Source organism: Mustela nigripes, chromosome 13 (assembly GCF_022355385.1).
Source record: "Mustela nigripes isolate SB6536 chromosome 13, MUSNIG.SB6536, whole genome shotgun sequence".
NCBI classification, from domain to species: Eukaryota; Metazoa; Chordata; class Mammalia; order Carnivora; family Mustelidae; genus Mustela; species Mustela nigripes.
Window position 1 is genome coordinate 26,555,549 of NC_081569.1, and position 16,879 is coordinate 26,572,427.

The following is a 16,879-nucleotide window of genomic DNA, read 5'->3' on the forward strand; positions in this document are numbered from 1 at the left end:
CCTTAGTTGTCCAGCTTCCTACAAGTGAGAACATTTAAATATTTCTTCTTTTTAAAAAAATTATTATTAATATATAATGTATTATTCGTTTCAGGGGGACATGTCTGTGATTCATCTTATCTAATAAACAGTGCTCACGGTAACACATACCCTACCCAATGTCCATCACCTGGTCACCCCATCCTTCCCACGCCCCTCCACTCCAGCAACCTCAGTTTGTTTCCTGAGATTAAGAATCTCTTATGGTTTGTCTCCAGAGCTCTCTGGTTTCTTCTTATTTCATTATTTTCCTCTCTTCCCAAATAATCCTCTGCCTTGTTTCTCAAATTCTACATGGCAGTGAGATCATATGATAATTGTCTTTCTCGGATTCACTTATTTTGCTTAGCATAATACCATCTAGTTCCATCCACATCGCCATTGCAAATGACAAGATTTCATTTTTTTTTTTTAAAGATTTTATTTATTTATTTGACAGAGAGAGATCACAGGTAGGTAGAGAGGCTGGCAGAGAGAGAGAGAGAGAGAGAGAGGGAAGCAGGCTCCCCGCCGAGCAGAGAGCCTGATGTGGGACTCGATCCCAGGACCCTGAGATCATGACCTGAGCCGAAGGCAGCAGCTTAACCCACTGAGCCACCCAGACACCCCAAGATTTCATTTTTTGATGACAGCATAATATTCCACTGTATGTATATGTGTGTGAGTGTGTATGTATATATATACACATATATATACATATATACATATATATGTGTATACATACATATATGTGTGTATACATACATACACACTCACACACATACATACCGTGTCTTTGTTATCCATTTATCTGCTGATGGTCACTTGGGCTCTTTCCATAGTTTCGCTATTATGGACACTGCTGCTATAAAAACATTGGGGTAAGTACCCAGCAGTGCAATTGTCATAGGGTAGTTCTGTTTTCAACTCTTTGAGTAATCTCCATATTATTTTCCAGAGTGACTTTACCATCCTGTATTCCCATCAACAGTGTAGGAGGGCTCCCCTTTCTCTCCGTTCTTGCCAACATCTGTTGTTTCCTAATTTGTTAATTTTAGCCATTCTGCCTGGTGTGAGGTGGTATCTCACTGAGGTTTTGATTTGTACTTCCCTGATGCCAAGTGATGTTGAGCACTTTTTCATGTGTTGCTGGCCATTTGGATGTCTTCTTTGCCGAAATGTCTGTTCATGTCTTCTGCCCATTTCTTGACTGGATTATTTGTTTGTTAGGTGTTGAGTTTGATGATTTCTTTATAGATTTTTCCTTTATCTGCTATGCCATTTACAAATATCTTCTCTCATTCTCTCAGTTGTCTTTTGGTTTTGTTGACTGTTTCCTTTGCTGTGCAGAAGCTTTTTATCTTGATGAAGTCCCAATAGTTCATTTTTGCCCTTGCTTCCCTTGCCTTTGGTGATGTGTCTAGGAAGAAGTTGCTGCGGTTGAGGTTGAAAAGGTTGCTGCCTGTGTTCTCCTTTAAGATTTTGATGGATTCCTAACTCACATCAATTTTGAGGTTATTTTTGTGTATGGAGTAAGGAATGATCCAGCTCCATTCTTCTGCATGTGGCTGTCCAATTTCCCCAACATCATTTGTTGAAGAGACCATCTTTTTTCCACTGGACATTCTTTCCTGCTTTCTCAAAGAATAGTTGACCACAGAGTTGAGGGTCCATTTCTGGATTTTCTAATCTGGGTTTTCTGATCTGTGTGTTTGTTTTTGTGCTGGTACCATACTGTCTTAATGACTACAGCTTTGTAATAGAACTTGAAGTCCGGAACTGTGATGCTACCAGCTTTGGTTTTCTTTTTCAACATTTCTCTGGCCATTTGAGGTCTTTCCTGGTTCTGTATAAATTTGGGGGCTATATGTTCCATTTCTGTGAAAAAAGTTGACGGTATTTTGATAGGGATTGCATTGAATTTGTATATTGCTCTAGGTAGCACAGGTATTTTCACAGTATTTGTTCTTCCAATCCATGAGCATGGAACGTTTTTCCATTTCTTTGGGTCTTCCTCAATAACTTTTAGGAGTATTCTATAGTTTTCTGAGTACAGGTTCTTGGTCTCTTTGGTTAGATTTGTTCCTAAGTATCTTGATGTTTTTGGTGCAAATGTAAATGGGATCAACTCCTTAATTTCTTTTTCTTCTGTCTCATTGTTGGTGTAGAGAAATGCAACTGATTTCTGGCATTGATTTTATATCCTGCCATTTTACTGAATCCTTGTATGAGTTCTAACAGTTTTGGGGTGGAGTCTTTGGGGTTTTCCACATGAAGTATCATATCATCTGGAAAGAGTGAGAGTTTGACTTCTTCTTTGCTGATTTGGATACCTTTTCTTTTTGTTGCCTTTAACTTCTAGTACTATGTTGAACAGCAGTGATGGTGGTGTACAGTCTTGCTGAGTTCCTGACCTGAGGGGAAAAGCTCTCAGTTTTTACCCATTGAGAATGATATTCACTGTGGGTTGTTCATAAATAGTTTTTATGATATTGAGGTATGTACCCTCTATCCCTACACTATGAAGTTTTAATCAATAAAGAATGCTGTACTTTGTCAAATGCTTTTTCCATATCTACTGAGAGTATCAAATGGTTCTTGTCCTTTCTTTTATTAATGCAGTGTATCACATTGATTGATTTGTGGATACTGAACCAACCTTGCAGACCAGGAATAAATCCCATTCGGCTGAGGTGAATAATCCTTTTAATGTACTGTTGGATCATATTGGTGAGTATTTTAGTGAGAATTTTTGCATCCATGTTCATCAGGGATATTGGTCTGTAATTCTCCTTTTTGGTGGGGTCTTTGTCTGGTTTGGGGATCAAGGTAATGCTGGCCTCATAAAATGAGTTTGGAAGTTTTCCTTCCATTTCTACATTTTGGAACAGTTTCAGGAGAATAGGTATTCATTCTTTTTTAAATGTTTGGTAGAATTCCCCTGGGAAGTCAACTGGCTCTGGGCTCCTGTTTGTTGGAAGACTTTTGATTATTGCTTCAATTTCCTTGCTGATTATGGGTTTGTTGAGGTTTTCAGTTTCTTCCTGATTCAGTTTTGGTAGTTTATACATCTCTAGGAATGCATTCATTTCTTCCGGATTGTCTAATTTCTTGGCATACAGTTGCTCATATGTTCTTATAATTGTTTGTATTTCTTCAGTGTTAGTTGTGATATCTCCTCTTTTACTCAATTTATTTATTTAGGTCCTTTCTCTTTTTTTTTTGGTAAGTCTGGCCAGGGGTTTATCAATCATATTAATTCTTTCAGCTCCTAGTTTTGTTTATCTGTTCTACTGTTTATTTCTATTTCATTGATTTTGACTCTGATCTTTATTATTCTTCTCCTGCTGGGTTTCAGCTTCATCGGCTGTTCTTTCTCTAGCTCCTTCAGGCATAGCGTTAGGTTGTGTATTTGAGACTTCTTTTGTTTCTTGAGAAAGGCTTGTATTGCTATATAATTCCCTCTTAGGACGGCCTTTGCTGCATCCCAAGATTTTGAACAGCTGTGTTTTCATTTCCATTAATTTTTAAATTCTCCTTTGATTTTCTGGTTGATCCATTCATTTTTTAGTAAGATGCCCTTCAAGATCCATGTATTTGAGTTCTTTCCAACTTTCCTCTTGTGATTAAGTTCTAGTTTCAAAGAACTGTGGTCTGAAAATATGCAGGGAATGATCCCAATCTTTTGGTACTGGTTGAGACCCGATTTGTGATCTTGTATGTTAATATTTTGGAGAATGTCCTATATGCACTCATGAACAATGTGTATTCTGCAGCTTTGGGATGGAAAGTTCTGGATATATCTGTGAAGTTTTTCCTGGTCCAGTGTGTCATTTAAAGCCCTTATTTTGGGGCGCATGGGTGGCTCAGTGGGTTAAAGCCTCTGCCTTTGGCTCAGGTCATGATCCCAGCGTCCTGGGATCGAGCCCCGCATCGGGCTCTCTGCTCTGCGGGGAGCCTGCTCCCCCCCCCCTCTCTGCCTGCCTCTCTGCCTACTTGTGATCTCTGTCTGTCAAATAAAAAAAAAAATTAAAAAAAAATAATAAAGCCCTTATTTCCTTGTTGATCTTTTGGTTAGATAATCTGTCCATTTCAGTGAGAGGGTGTTAAAGTCCCCTACTATTATTGTATAATTGTTGATATGTTTCTTTGATTTTGTTATTAATTGGCTTATAAAATTGGCTGCTCCCATGTAAGGGGCATGAATATTTACAACTGTTAGATACTCTTGTTGGACAGACCCTTTAAGTATATTATAGCATCCTTCCTCATCTCTTATTACAATGTTTGGCTTAAAATCTAATTTGTCTGATATAAGGATAGCCACCCCAGCTTTCTTTTGATGTCCATTAGCATGATAAACGGTTTTCACCCCCTCACATTAAATCTGGAGGTGTCTTTGGGTCTAAAATGAGTCAGCATAAAGATGGGTCTTTTTTTTTATTCAATCCAATACCCTGTGTCTTTTGACTGGGGCATTTTAGCCTATTTATACTCAGTGTAACTATTGAAACATAGGAATTTAGTGCCATTGTATTATCTGTAAGGTAACTGTTACCATGTATTTTCTCTATTCCTTTCTGGTCTATGTTACTTTTGAGCTCTGACTTTGCTTGGAGAACCCCTTTCAATATTTTTTGCAGGGTTGGTTTGATGACTGCAAATTCTCTTAGTTTTTGTTTGTCCTGGAAGCTTTCTATCTCTCCTTCTATCTTCAATGACAGCCTAGTTGGATAAAGTATTCTTGGCTGCATATTTTTCTTGTTTAGTACCCTGAGAACATTTAAATATTAGAAATATTTCAGGTGGTCCCCTAGAATCATACAGTCCCATGTGCACTCATTTTTCTTTAACTACTAGTGAGGCTAGATATCTATTTCTATTTCTTTTTTTTAAAGATTTTATTTATTTGTTTGACAGACAGAGATCACAGGTAGGCAGAGAGGCAGCCAGAGAGCGAGGAAGGGAAGCAGGCTCCCTGCTGAGCAGAAAGCCTGATGCGGGGCTCCATCCCAGGACCCTGGGACCATGACCTGAGCCAAAGGCAGAGGCTTTAACCCCCTGAGCCACGCAGGCGCCCCTCTATTCCTATTTTTTACTACATTTTTGGGAAATGCCAGCTCATTACTTGCTTCCTTTTTACTAGAGTGTTTATTTCTTATGAAAGTGTAAGAGTGCTTTAAACATTAACAATACTATTCTTTAATAATACTCTCAACTTGTTGCAAACCCAGCCACCCTCAGCCTGGACATTTGTCTCACCTTACTAGACAGATAGCAGGTGTTCTGTGCCTTTTGTCTGCTTGCCTATGCTTTCTGGATATCAATTCTCTTCTGCATGCTCCTTCTCACCTCATCCCTCCTTTCTCGGCATCACACCTGGACAAGATATTCTGGTCCCTCTATCAAAGATGAGCCTCTGAGCCTATTACACACCCTTTCCTTGTTTGATATTTTTAAACCTTTAACTATGCTGACAATCTCACTTATTTTAGGGCCAGGAACGAGGCCAGGCCTAGCCTGATACACAACACACGGTCAGAGGGCTGTCCCAACACTACATTCCTTTTTAGGAAGTTGCTAATGGAAGAAGACAACAACATTTCACACATAGCATGATATATTTAAATCATTACAACTCACCTAATTTAAACTAAACTTGAAAATATGCTTCATGATGTACTTAAAAAATCATAACACAAACACAAAAGAACCTACTTTTGATCCATGCAAATACTGGGGTTGTGCATTAGGCTGTTTATCTCTTTGAAATTCTTGAGAAAATGGTAATACTGTCCGAACAAATCTAAACAAAAAGGATAAAAATAAAAAAGAAAAGAAATTTAATGGTAGTTCTTTAAAATTCAGAACTTTTACATTACCCATCAGTTACATCTTCTCCCAGTTAACTAATCTAATCATCACATAGGAAAATTCTAAGAAATCAAATACCATGAGATATAAACACTCCCAAGTATAATACAAGTATCCAGAGTTCATCAAAAGAATGAGAACCCCGGTGTCCTTTCACCATGTATGCAGCCTCCAAACTCCGGGAGACGGTCTGGTTTATTGGCACCAGGGCCATTTCATGCCCAATGCAGTCCTTTAACAAGTGATAATGACCAAGTACTCAGGTCTTGTTGGCATCTGGCCACACCAGTGACCTCATGAATAGGAGTGGGAAGGCAGATACAGTCAGTCATGTCCAGTTACTCAAATCACTAGTTTTGAGGATTTAAAACTCAAAACAGGAAGTTTTGAGTTAACAGGAAGAATGAGCAACCTAAGTACTTATACCACACTCACAAAACCATGAGACTGTGGCTTAATAAAGGATTAGGAGACACTGAAAATCAAATGCTTGGATTCTAAAGCAAACCTGTCAAATTTGGCTGACTTTCAAATCACAAGGGTTCATTTAAACATATGAAACTTTTTTTTTTAAAGATTTTACTTATTCATTTGACAGAGAGAGCAAAAGCAGGGAGGAGGGGCAGAAGAAGCAGGCTCCCCATGAAGCAAGAAGCCCGATGTGGGGCTTGATCCCAGAACCCCAGGATCACGACCTGAGTGGAAGGCAGATAGATACTTAGCTGACTGAGCCACCCTGGTGCCCCTAAAATATAAAACTTTTATAAGAAGCAGCGTTAAGAAAAATATATGGATTTGCTAATTATTAAATTCAAAGAATCTAATTGACACATATTACACTTCAATAAATAAAGAGGGACCTAACTGGCAAAGTATCACCAGTGCATGAAATGAACATGAACATCTGAGGGGAGGCCAGCGGCCCGTAGCAACAGGTGTCTGGATTTTGTTGTTATCCTTTAAAGTGCTGAGTTATTTTGGGCAGGCTGTTAACTGATTTCAAGTCAGCTGGAACCTTTCATAATTAGGGTGGCACAGTAGTCAGCACCTGACGAATAGTACTAAGGCAGGGCCTCTGGCAATTCTGTCGAAAGTGCAGGTACTCAGGGAGGTTTCCCCATTCTTGCTGGAAGGGCATCAAATGGCTCCTAACTCTATGTCAGCTCTGGGAATTATTTGGCTCACAGCTCCCAAAAAGTTGCTCTTTGACTATTCTTGTGGAGTTCCACCCAATGCACACACAGTTTAAGATTCAAGCAAAGACTAAAGGGCCTGTAACTTGGTCTCAGGAGCTATTTCACCATGTAGCTCTCTCCTCTCCCATACTGCAGATCTGCCATGCAAATCCCAGCTGCTCCAGCTTCCTCAGTTTTGAATCTGCCTCCTCCACCAAACAAGACTTCCAAGCTGTATTTGGGATATCCCCCTTCACAATGAGGCCCAGAAAGTGCTTCCACGCAGGAAGCAGGGAAATCAAAGGGTTCACCGCCTTTGTTTCCTTTCCCTCAAGGAAACGCAAAGTCTGAGAACAGTGGTTTCATAAATTTTGTCTAATTTTTCACTTGTTTAAGACAAAAGAGTAAATCCAAACACTGTTACTCCATTATTCCAAACAAGTTTTATATATATATATATATATGCACATATATGTTCTCAATGTATAGACAAAAACACTGGAAACAAATATTGAATTCCAGTTAGTAGGCTTGTGTTTCATGGTAGGAAGGATCAGTAATTTTGAAACTATTTTCTGCATTTTCTAGAACTGAGCAAGCGAGTTAATATACCAAGAATAATGAAGCAGGACTCCCAGTGTAAAAGGGAGTTACAAAAATGGAAAGGGAGGGAGAAAACAAGAATAAGACCCCCCAGGGCTGAACTGGAACTGAAGATATCAGTGTGGATTCACAGATAAAATATGTAGACAGCTACAGAGAAGCCCTGCATACACATGCTTCATGGGTTTGTATCCCCAGAAAGATCATTTGGAGTCTTAACTACCAGTACCTCAGAATGTGATCTTATTCAGAAACAGGGACATTGCAGATGTAATTAGTTAAGATGAGGTCATACTGAGGTATAGCAGGCCCTTAATGAGTCAATATGACTCAGGTCCTTCTAAGAGGAGAGACACACACAGGGAAAAACACCACATGTCTAAAGAGGCAGAGACTGGAATGATACAGCTACACACTAACGAAGGCCAAGAATTGCTGGCCACCACCTGAAGCTGGGAAGAGGCAAGAGAAGATTCTACCCAGAGTCTCGGAGGAAGCAGCACAGCCATGCTGACACACTGATTTTGGACATTTAGCCTCCAGTACTATGAGAAAAGAAATTTTTGTTGTTTGAAGCCCCATGGTTTATGATAATTTGTCAGAGAACCCTAATATGGTACATAGTCAGGAACTTCCTAGCTCTGAACATCAAAAGGGTCTAGAAACAATGATATCCCACTAACAATGATCATACCCAGGCTTACTTTTTAATATTAAGCCTAGTTCTAAAATATTCTCCACTAGAAGGAATTCTGTGGAAGTGACAAGTTGCAACGATAGGGCCTGAGAAGTACAAGATAAACATGGAACTTCTTGAGGTACAAGAAGTGCTTCAAAATGATGGGGATAGGGGGCGCCTGGGTGGCTCCGTGGGTTAAAGCCTCTGCCTTCAGCTCCGGTCATAATCTCAGGGTCCTGGGATTGGGCCCCATATCAGGCTCTCTGCTCAGCGGGAAGCCTGCTTCCCCCTCTCTCTCTGCCTGCCTCTCTTCCTACTTGTGATCTCTGTCTGTAAACAAATAAATAAAATCTTTTTAAAAAAAATGATGGGGATAGCTAATAGGACACAGAAATGACAATGATTTTTAAGAAGCGGTCATAACACACACAGGCACACACACACATACACATACATCCCTAGCATGTGCTCACAGGAAGCAGAAGCTAAGGGCACATGGAACAAACCTCAAATAGACAACTACCCAGTGCACAGAGGCCAAGACAGGGCTGTTCCAGGATTTGGACCGTTATCATGAGGCTGAATCACATGAAACTGCTGCTGTCAACCATGCCACTCACCTCACTGGCCACTGTGTTGTTCAACATAGTAGCAAAGCATAGGTTGGTGAGAGAGTGGCTAACTGATAGATCTTTATATACCCCAACATTCCAGAATGGATGAAAAATAGAGTCAGTGACTACTTCCCAACATCAGGTACAGAACCGGTAACTGCTGTCCACATGCACCTTGAGATCAAGCCCTGATTTACAAGCAAGTGCCCCAGATGGGAACTCCAGCCTGCTGTACAGTCTCCACATGGAAAGCTGTAAGACATGCCTAGGACTACACTTGTAAAAAGAGGAGACTGGAAGAGCCTGAATACATGGACATGAGAAATGATAGGGAACAGTGGAGGGGACAGCAACCTAGTGAGTAATGTAGAGGCTCTGAGATCATCCCATTTAGGAACCCTTTAGCAAAAACATCCATGAGGTGGTATGCTCACCGGTTGGTGGAGCCATTGTAGCAGTAGTTGGGCAGGAAGTCATAGTTGAGCTCCCAGAAGACATGGAGGGTGATTCTCCCATAGGGCGCGGACACATTGTGGTTGGCCTCCCGGAACATGGCGTCAAAGCTGTCCAGTGTCAGGTACTTGCTTAGCAGCTTGTGGGTCATGCGGTTGATTTCCAAAAGGCCATCCAACTCCTACAGGACCACAAAGACAGGGTGTGAGGACAGAAATGGGCCCAGCACAGTGGCCTTGATTCCTCGCATGGGCAGTGTCATGGCTGGGGGCAGAGCAGAATGGGCAGAAGACAGTGGGACACACGGAGGTGAGACTGGTGAGCGAGGCGAAGAATACACACAGTAGGGGTCTAGTAGCCTGCAGGAGCTTGCTTCTTACACCTAAATTCATTATGTCCTCTCCACTGCCTCTGAAACATACCTTTTTACTGTGGTCACACCCGGAGTCATCATTCTTTCTCCACTGACGTCACTTCTGCATTGCACCCCCACCAGCCTCCAACCACCCACAGGGTACAGACCATTGGGATGTGTCCACCCCCACCCTTGCTGCAGCACTGAGTCCTCAGGCATTAGCCTGAGTCAGCCTAATGTGCCTGGAATTACTCAAAAGCACAGCTGTGTAGCAGAGTCAGCAAGCACATTCACAGATGGCCTTCCAAGCTTTCCGAGTTTGCTCATAAGCATGCCTAGGTCTGTACTATACATTCCAGCAGCCATGGGCCACAGATGGCAATGAGAATGTGGCTGGTCCAAATGGAGATACACTGTGCATGTGAGTTACACACCAGATTTTAAAAATCAAGTATGAAGATAAAGAATGTAAGATATCCATGTCAATAATATTTTAATTCTGTGGAAGAATATGAGGAGCACAGCTCATCCTATGTTGGAGATGCTCGAACCTGAGTTTGTCGTGCCCACTGCTTACTGAAGCCTCTCTTGGTCTACCCAGAACTGCATCTCTAGAAATGAACAATCTTCCCTGAGTTCTTGCATCTTCACTACCATTTGCCTGCAGGCTTCATTCCTGGGAAATCTATTTGGCTTTGCATGAAATCCTTAATTCATACTTCCTTTCCTTGGCTTTCAGCAGGAATTGCTAAGGACAAAGCCCTGAGGACAAATTTTCTTTCTCTGATCACTCTGCTCAGATTATCTAGAGGATTTTTTCTTTTCCTTTAAAGTCTAATACTTTTACTGCAATATTCCTTAGTGTTGGCCACTTTGAGTCGGTTTTCCCAGGCACATGCCATAAGCTTTTCATAGGTATTTTATAGCATGTCTTAATTTTGTTAATATATACATTTTTTTCATTCAAATTTTAGGTAGTTAACATACAGTGCAATATTGGCTTCTGGAGTAGAATTCAGTGATTCATCACCTACATTCAACCCCCAGTGCTCATGCTAACAAGGGTCCTCTTTAATACCCAACACCTATCTAGCCCAACCCCACCCACCTCCCTCCATTAACCCTCAGTTTGTTCTCTATCATTGAGGCTCTTATGGTTTGTTTCCCTCTCTCCTTTTTTCTTTCCCCCTTTCCCATATGTTCATCTGTTTTCTGCTTTAAATTCCACATAGGACTGAGATCATATGGCATTTGTCTTTCTCTGAGTTACTTCACTTAGCATAATATACTCTAGCTCCATCCACATCGCTGTTAATGACATGATTTCCTATTTCTTTGATGGCTGAGTAATATTCCATTGTGTATACAGACCACATCTTCTGTATCCACATTCATCAGTCAATGGACATTTGAGCTCTCTCCATAGTTTGGCTATTGTTGATAATAGCACAAGTCTTAAATCCTATCAATGTTTTCTTGAAATACAATTTTTAATATTTATTCCATCCTGTTGCTTTGGTTTTTCTTTATAATATGTATGTTCCCTGTATGTATGTTAGATCTTCATTACTATTATATTATTTATTTTGTACAATATAGAACATATTATATATATTATATATTATTATTATATCTTCTGTATCATTTTTTTCAAGTACTTTTTCTGTGTTCACTTCGTTTTGATTTTAAAAATTTTTCTTCATTCTCTTGCCATAGTTACATGTAACTTACTCAGGGTTCGGATTACTTGTTCTTTGAAGTCAATTTAGAATTGTGACTACTAAGAGCAGACACTAAAAAAGTGATTGGATAGGTCACGCTTGATCAGTGCATACCTTTTGAGTCTTATGCAAAAACTAAGGACAAAATTAAAATTAGCTCCAATCTTTGTAACTAGTTTTCTACAAATCTGCTGAACCGGACAAAAGGAAGAGCACTTACAACTATTGATGTCAAGTCTTCACTTTCAAATCGTCCAATAGCCAGTTCCAGAGACTTATACATGGCTGCTGAGACACGCTGAGTAATCAGGCGATTAAGGTCAATGGATCTTCCTAGGAGCTGGAAGATGGAAAGAGGAAAAAAAAAAAAAAAAAAAAAGCTAACAATAAAAACAAACAAAGGCACCTGGGTGGCTCAACTGGTTAAGTGTCTGCCTTTGGCTCAGGTCACAGTCCCAGAGTTCTGAGACTGAGTCCCATGTTGGGCTCCCTGCTCACAGGGAGTTTGCTCCTCTGTCCCTCTCCTTGCTCCTGCTCCCTCTCTCAAATAAATAAATAAAATTTTTTTTAAAAACCCAAGAAACAAAAAACGTATATATTCTCTCAGAATCCAATTCTAAGAGAAAGAGCAAACAAACAACATTCAAAATGTAAACATTTTAGATCAAATGACTTATGCAGATGTCATGATCAAATAGCCTACCTTCCTGGTGCTGAAATTCTGCACGTCAAAACCATAAAGCACTTTTGTATTATCATCCTTTGCATTGAACTTACACTTATGTCATGGACAGAAACCCTAAGTTTCACCAAATACCCTGGAGACCTTGGGTTTGCAGTGAGGACACCTCATGCTGCTGTTCAGGACCATCTGCCAGCATGCAGCAGCTTGAGCTGGCGGAAACTCCACAGTGGTACAATGAGTAGGAGAAAATTATTCCTATTTCAGAGTCCTACCAAAGTATCTGTGCCTCAATATCATTTCAGTAACAAAAATATGGACAAAATCCTGGTGCAAATGTATCAAAATGTGAATGGTGATTATCTGCAGAATTAAATGGAATTTTCCCTACAGTTTTGTGTACTTTCCCAATTTATGACACATATATACACACACACACACATTTGTAAGGAAACAAAAAATAAGAACTGTATTTTTTATTCTTTGTGCTGGCCAAGAAAAAGCTCTTCTTCAACACGCAGCTGACAACTGTTTCTCACCTTCATTCTTTTTTAAAAAGTTCTAACTTTTGGGCTCTTGGAGAGGACCCAAGCCCTCTGGGGCCATGCCTTCACCCTGGGAGCCAGAGCAGAGCAGGGTGTGGAGTGCTGCAAGCCTTCCCTTGGGTTTCAGGGTATCCAAAAGAAACTGTCTTTAAAATCTCCATACTTTATAAGGATGTATGTAGCTGCAGTCACAGAACATACTGACATCTAGTAAAACTCAGTCAGCTCTAAGAAAACCTCACCATTCCAATGCCAGCTCCACCCCCAACCATGACCCAGAAAGGTGACTCACCTGCACATGCCTCTGCTTAAGTAGGGTCTCATAGCGGTTAGATGGTGGGAGATGGATTGTTGCCCCCTGATTCTTGCATTCTGATCGTAAACGTTTATCAAGAAGCAAACTAGTATGGAAGAAGAGAAGACATTTCTCATATTCTGTGAATTTTAATGGAAATGTCAGAGCAAGTTATCCTAGATTTCATGTCCAAATCATAAACCATATACTCACCTTCCTGCCATAACCTTATAATATGCAAATATCTGGTCTGCCAGCTTATAAACAAATTGGTCAAAGCACAGATTCACCTGAAGAAAAATAAAGCATATATTAGAGTTTTACTTCCTAAAGATCAAACAAGACAACTTAAAAAAAAAACCCAAAAAACAAACCTTTTGATCCAGCAAATTCCATTTCTAGGTATTTAACCAGAAAGACTGAAAATACTAACTTGAAAAGATATATGCACCCCCATGTTTACAGCATCATTTACAATAGTCAAGACATGGAAACAGCCTAAGTGTCCACTGATGGATGAACACATACAGAATTGTCTCTCTCTTCATCTCCCCCCACCCACAGACACACACACAGGAATGCTCTTCAGTCATAAAAAAGGAAATCCTGCCATTTGCAACTGTATGGATGGACCCTGAGGACATTACATTCATTGAACTAAATCAGACAAAGACAAATACTGTATAATCTCAATTATATGTGGAATCTTAAAAACAAACAAACAAACAAAGAAATGAATGCATAGAGAACAGACTGGTGGTTCCAGAGGTAGAGATGAGCAAATTTCCAGTTAAAAAATGCATAAGTTTTGGGAATATAAAGTTAAAAGCAAAATTTTTGTTAAGGCAATTAACAAAGGCTCCTTTATTAGAAAAGAAAAACAGGAAACAACCTCATTGTCCAAAACAACAGATTAAATATATCACAGTGTGGCCAGGAGTGACCACTACGTGTAGCCACTGAAAACTGTATCAGAACATCTCTTACTAATGGAGAAAAATGCTCCCTGACTCTTAAAGGCAAAGGAATATGAAAAAGTCTCCCTTCATCATGTGTTCCCACTGGCTAATGTGCACTGGATTTGGGTTCTGCTCCTGCCACCAGACTGTGTATCCCAGGAACTGCATGTGGCCTCCCCTGGAACACAGCTGACTGTTCTGAGCACTGGGTCAGGAAGAAGACACAGGATGGATACAGCCTTGTGACTCCACCCCCAAAACTGAATTTTCCTTGCAAATGGAGTTAGCCTCTCTATGCAGAACTCTGATAAGGATACCACATGCTCAAAGGGAAACCAACCCCAGGACCTGCAGGTCTCTGCTATATGCCCACCCTACATGGCCCAGGAGCCTATGACATCTCCCTGAAGAAGCACTTTCTATATCTCTGTGAGGAGGCAGAGAAGGACATCTAGATGCACAATGCAATTTGTTGAGGTTAAATGCTCTTCAATCTTAAGGTACAAAATAAGATTTATCTCCTTAGCTGCAAAATAATTCCACTTGTAGGAATTCGTCCTCAAAAAATAATTGAACACAGCTAAAAAATTAGGTGCAAGAAAGTTCTTCAAAGCATTACTTACAATACACAAAAATAAAAAGCTAAAATGAAAGAAATAAAATAGGGGTTGGCTTAAACTGTGTTCATAAAAGAAGACAGGTGAGGATACGGAGGTGCTTATGACATGTAGTCAAGTATTATGTTGTAAGACCCCAATAACACATGCATAGATGCAGAGAGAAAAATACAGATAGAAGGATTTACTCCAAAATGTTTTTTCAGAAGTTCATTCTATTGTTTAAATCTCCTTGTATTATAAAGAAAATTTGCTTCCTTTAATACTCAGAGAAAAGGGAAATTAAAGTTTGTTGAAAGTGCCTGCGCCTTCACCTCTGCCTCAATTTCGTCGTAGAGAAACTGCTTGTTGAACCTGGTGAGGGCATAGTGTGCGCTGTCATTGTACAGGTCCAAGGAGTAGAGGACGTACCTGCAGAGGGGGCAAATGGTCAGCCCAGCCTTCCACATAGGGCCCCTCAGCTCTCACATCCCACACTCCAGATGAAATTTAACATTCGTTGTTGACCTCTCATATGAGGAGAAACAATCTCTTACTTCGGACACCAAATGGGGTTCCTATCAAGGACCCTAATGGACCACGGCAGATGATCCCACAAATGGGATGCATTTACTGAGGCCATGCCCAGACCCCTGGAGGGTTCACAAGGGCCTCCTGTAATGGCATCTTCTCACTTAAGTATGTTTCAAAAACTTTCACCACAGAATACAGTATTTTTTATAATCACAAAAACAAGTTATTTGCTTATTTCTAAGAATAAAGTGTCAAACTTAATAAGAAAAACATATGAAGATCCTGGGTCCAGAGCTGACCACCATCATGTCCAGCATGGCCAAAAGCCCCTTTCCCCTACCTAGCCCCGTATCTGGACAAAAGGCAGCAGCCAGTAGTCTCCAGCAGTAAGGTCCTTCTGAGGGTACAAGACCACTTCACAGCAGGAAGGCTGTGTAAGGAGTGGGGCCAAGCTAAACTCCAAAAACACAACACAGAGGCATGCCAAGGCCTTTGTGTTAGATCTCCATGCTCCTCCTCCCGTCTCTGGTACTGCTGAATGGATGTTACGGCCACTCCAGAGAAAATAAAAGGCCATCCTCCTGGCCACATAAGAACTGACGTGCCTGGGAAAAGACGAGGTGCTATACATTTGCTCTGTATGCTGAAGAACCTGCTGGGTCAGTTCCCAGTCTGTCCATAAGACATCTCCCTTTCCTATTACTTTATCTTTGTGGACCTTCTATTTTGAAAGTCTCCAACCCCGTACCCTGGCCTTGAGCCCTGACCTCAAAAGAACGCTTTCAATTAATACTTTCTCTCCCAAATTCATCTGTCTCAGAGGCTATGCCACATGACAGGCCAGGCCACCTCAACTCTTGCTGACAGGATCTCACCTAACATGGTGGGACTTACTGATTCTTGCTGCCTGAGTTCTTGATTTTAGTCTAAAGCAAGAAGCCCGTTACCTGTATTAATCGCTGAAGTCTTACCCCAAGTATGACAACTTTAAATGAAGTGCTGAAAACAGCTCAGCCCCCTCCTCCATCTCCCAGCTCCCAAATGCCACGAAGGACCCTGGTCATCACAAAGAACTAAGACATGCCCAGAGGATACTCACTCCATCATTGACGCCTCCTTGGTCTCCAGGATGTGGTCTGTCAGGATCCAGGGCATGGACATCTCGATGGGAAACTGGATCCTCCTGCCCATTGTCAGTTCCAGAAAGAACTCTCGGAACCACAACTGTGAAAGGTCACAGCACTGCTGGAGTGTTTCTTGAAGGATTCAAATGATACCATGTTAATCTTCTGCAAGTAGAAGGAAGTCGGCAGGATGATCTAGGACAGGGAGGGGCATGTGCAAGGTCCGGCTCCTTCAATCTCAGCCCTGAGCCATGCGGGAGTAGATGTGATAAGGGAGGGGTGACACAGTGTCTCACACTAGAGATGAGACAACCATGATGTAGCTGCAAGCAAAGCCACCCTAGACTGTGCACATTCTCGGTCAAAAAAAGAGCAGAGTCAGCATCTGGCCCCTGCTGGTCTGGCATGGACAACACCACCATCAATGGGAACTTGTCAACCCTGTGAGCTTCTCTGAGGGACTGGGAGGGGAGGAAAATGTCCTTCTTAAAAGGAGTAATAAAGACCACATTATTTTATTTCACTTAGGATAAAGATATAGTATTACACGCATATTCAGTACAAGTTTATCTAATGTAAAATAGAAACAAATGAAAAAAAAATGTGTCCATCATTTGACAAGTGAACAACAAAAGCTTTGGTCTTTACTCCA

General features: G+C 40.8%; 1 protein-coding gene across 1 annotated transcript in view; it reads right to left on the reverse strand.

The window, feature by feature from the left end:
• CYFIP1 (cytoplasmic FMR1 interacting protein 1) overlaps positions 1-16,879 on the reverse strand; it is a 120,897-nt gene that overhangs the window by 28,538 nt on the left and 75,480 nt on the right. Inside the window, exons 17-23 of the mRNA XM_059371743.1 lie at positions 16,203-16,359; positions 14,905-15,001; positions 13,228-13,304; positions 13,012-13,120; positions 11,713-11,832; positions 9,398-9,597; positions 5,737-5,824 (exon numbers count right to left, since the gene is read on the reverse strand). Of these exons, the coding sequence (XP_059227726.1) occupies positions 5,737-5,824; positions 9,398-9,597; positions 11,713-11,832; positions 13,012-13,120; positions 13,228-13,304; positions 14,905-15,001; positions 16,203-16,359 (848 nt within the window). The remainder of the gene's footprint in view (positions 1-5,736; positions 5,825-9,397; positions 9,598-11,712; positions 11,833-13,011; positions 13,121-13,227; positions 13,305-14,904; positions 15,002-16,202; positions 16,360-16,879) is intronic.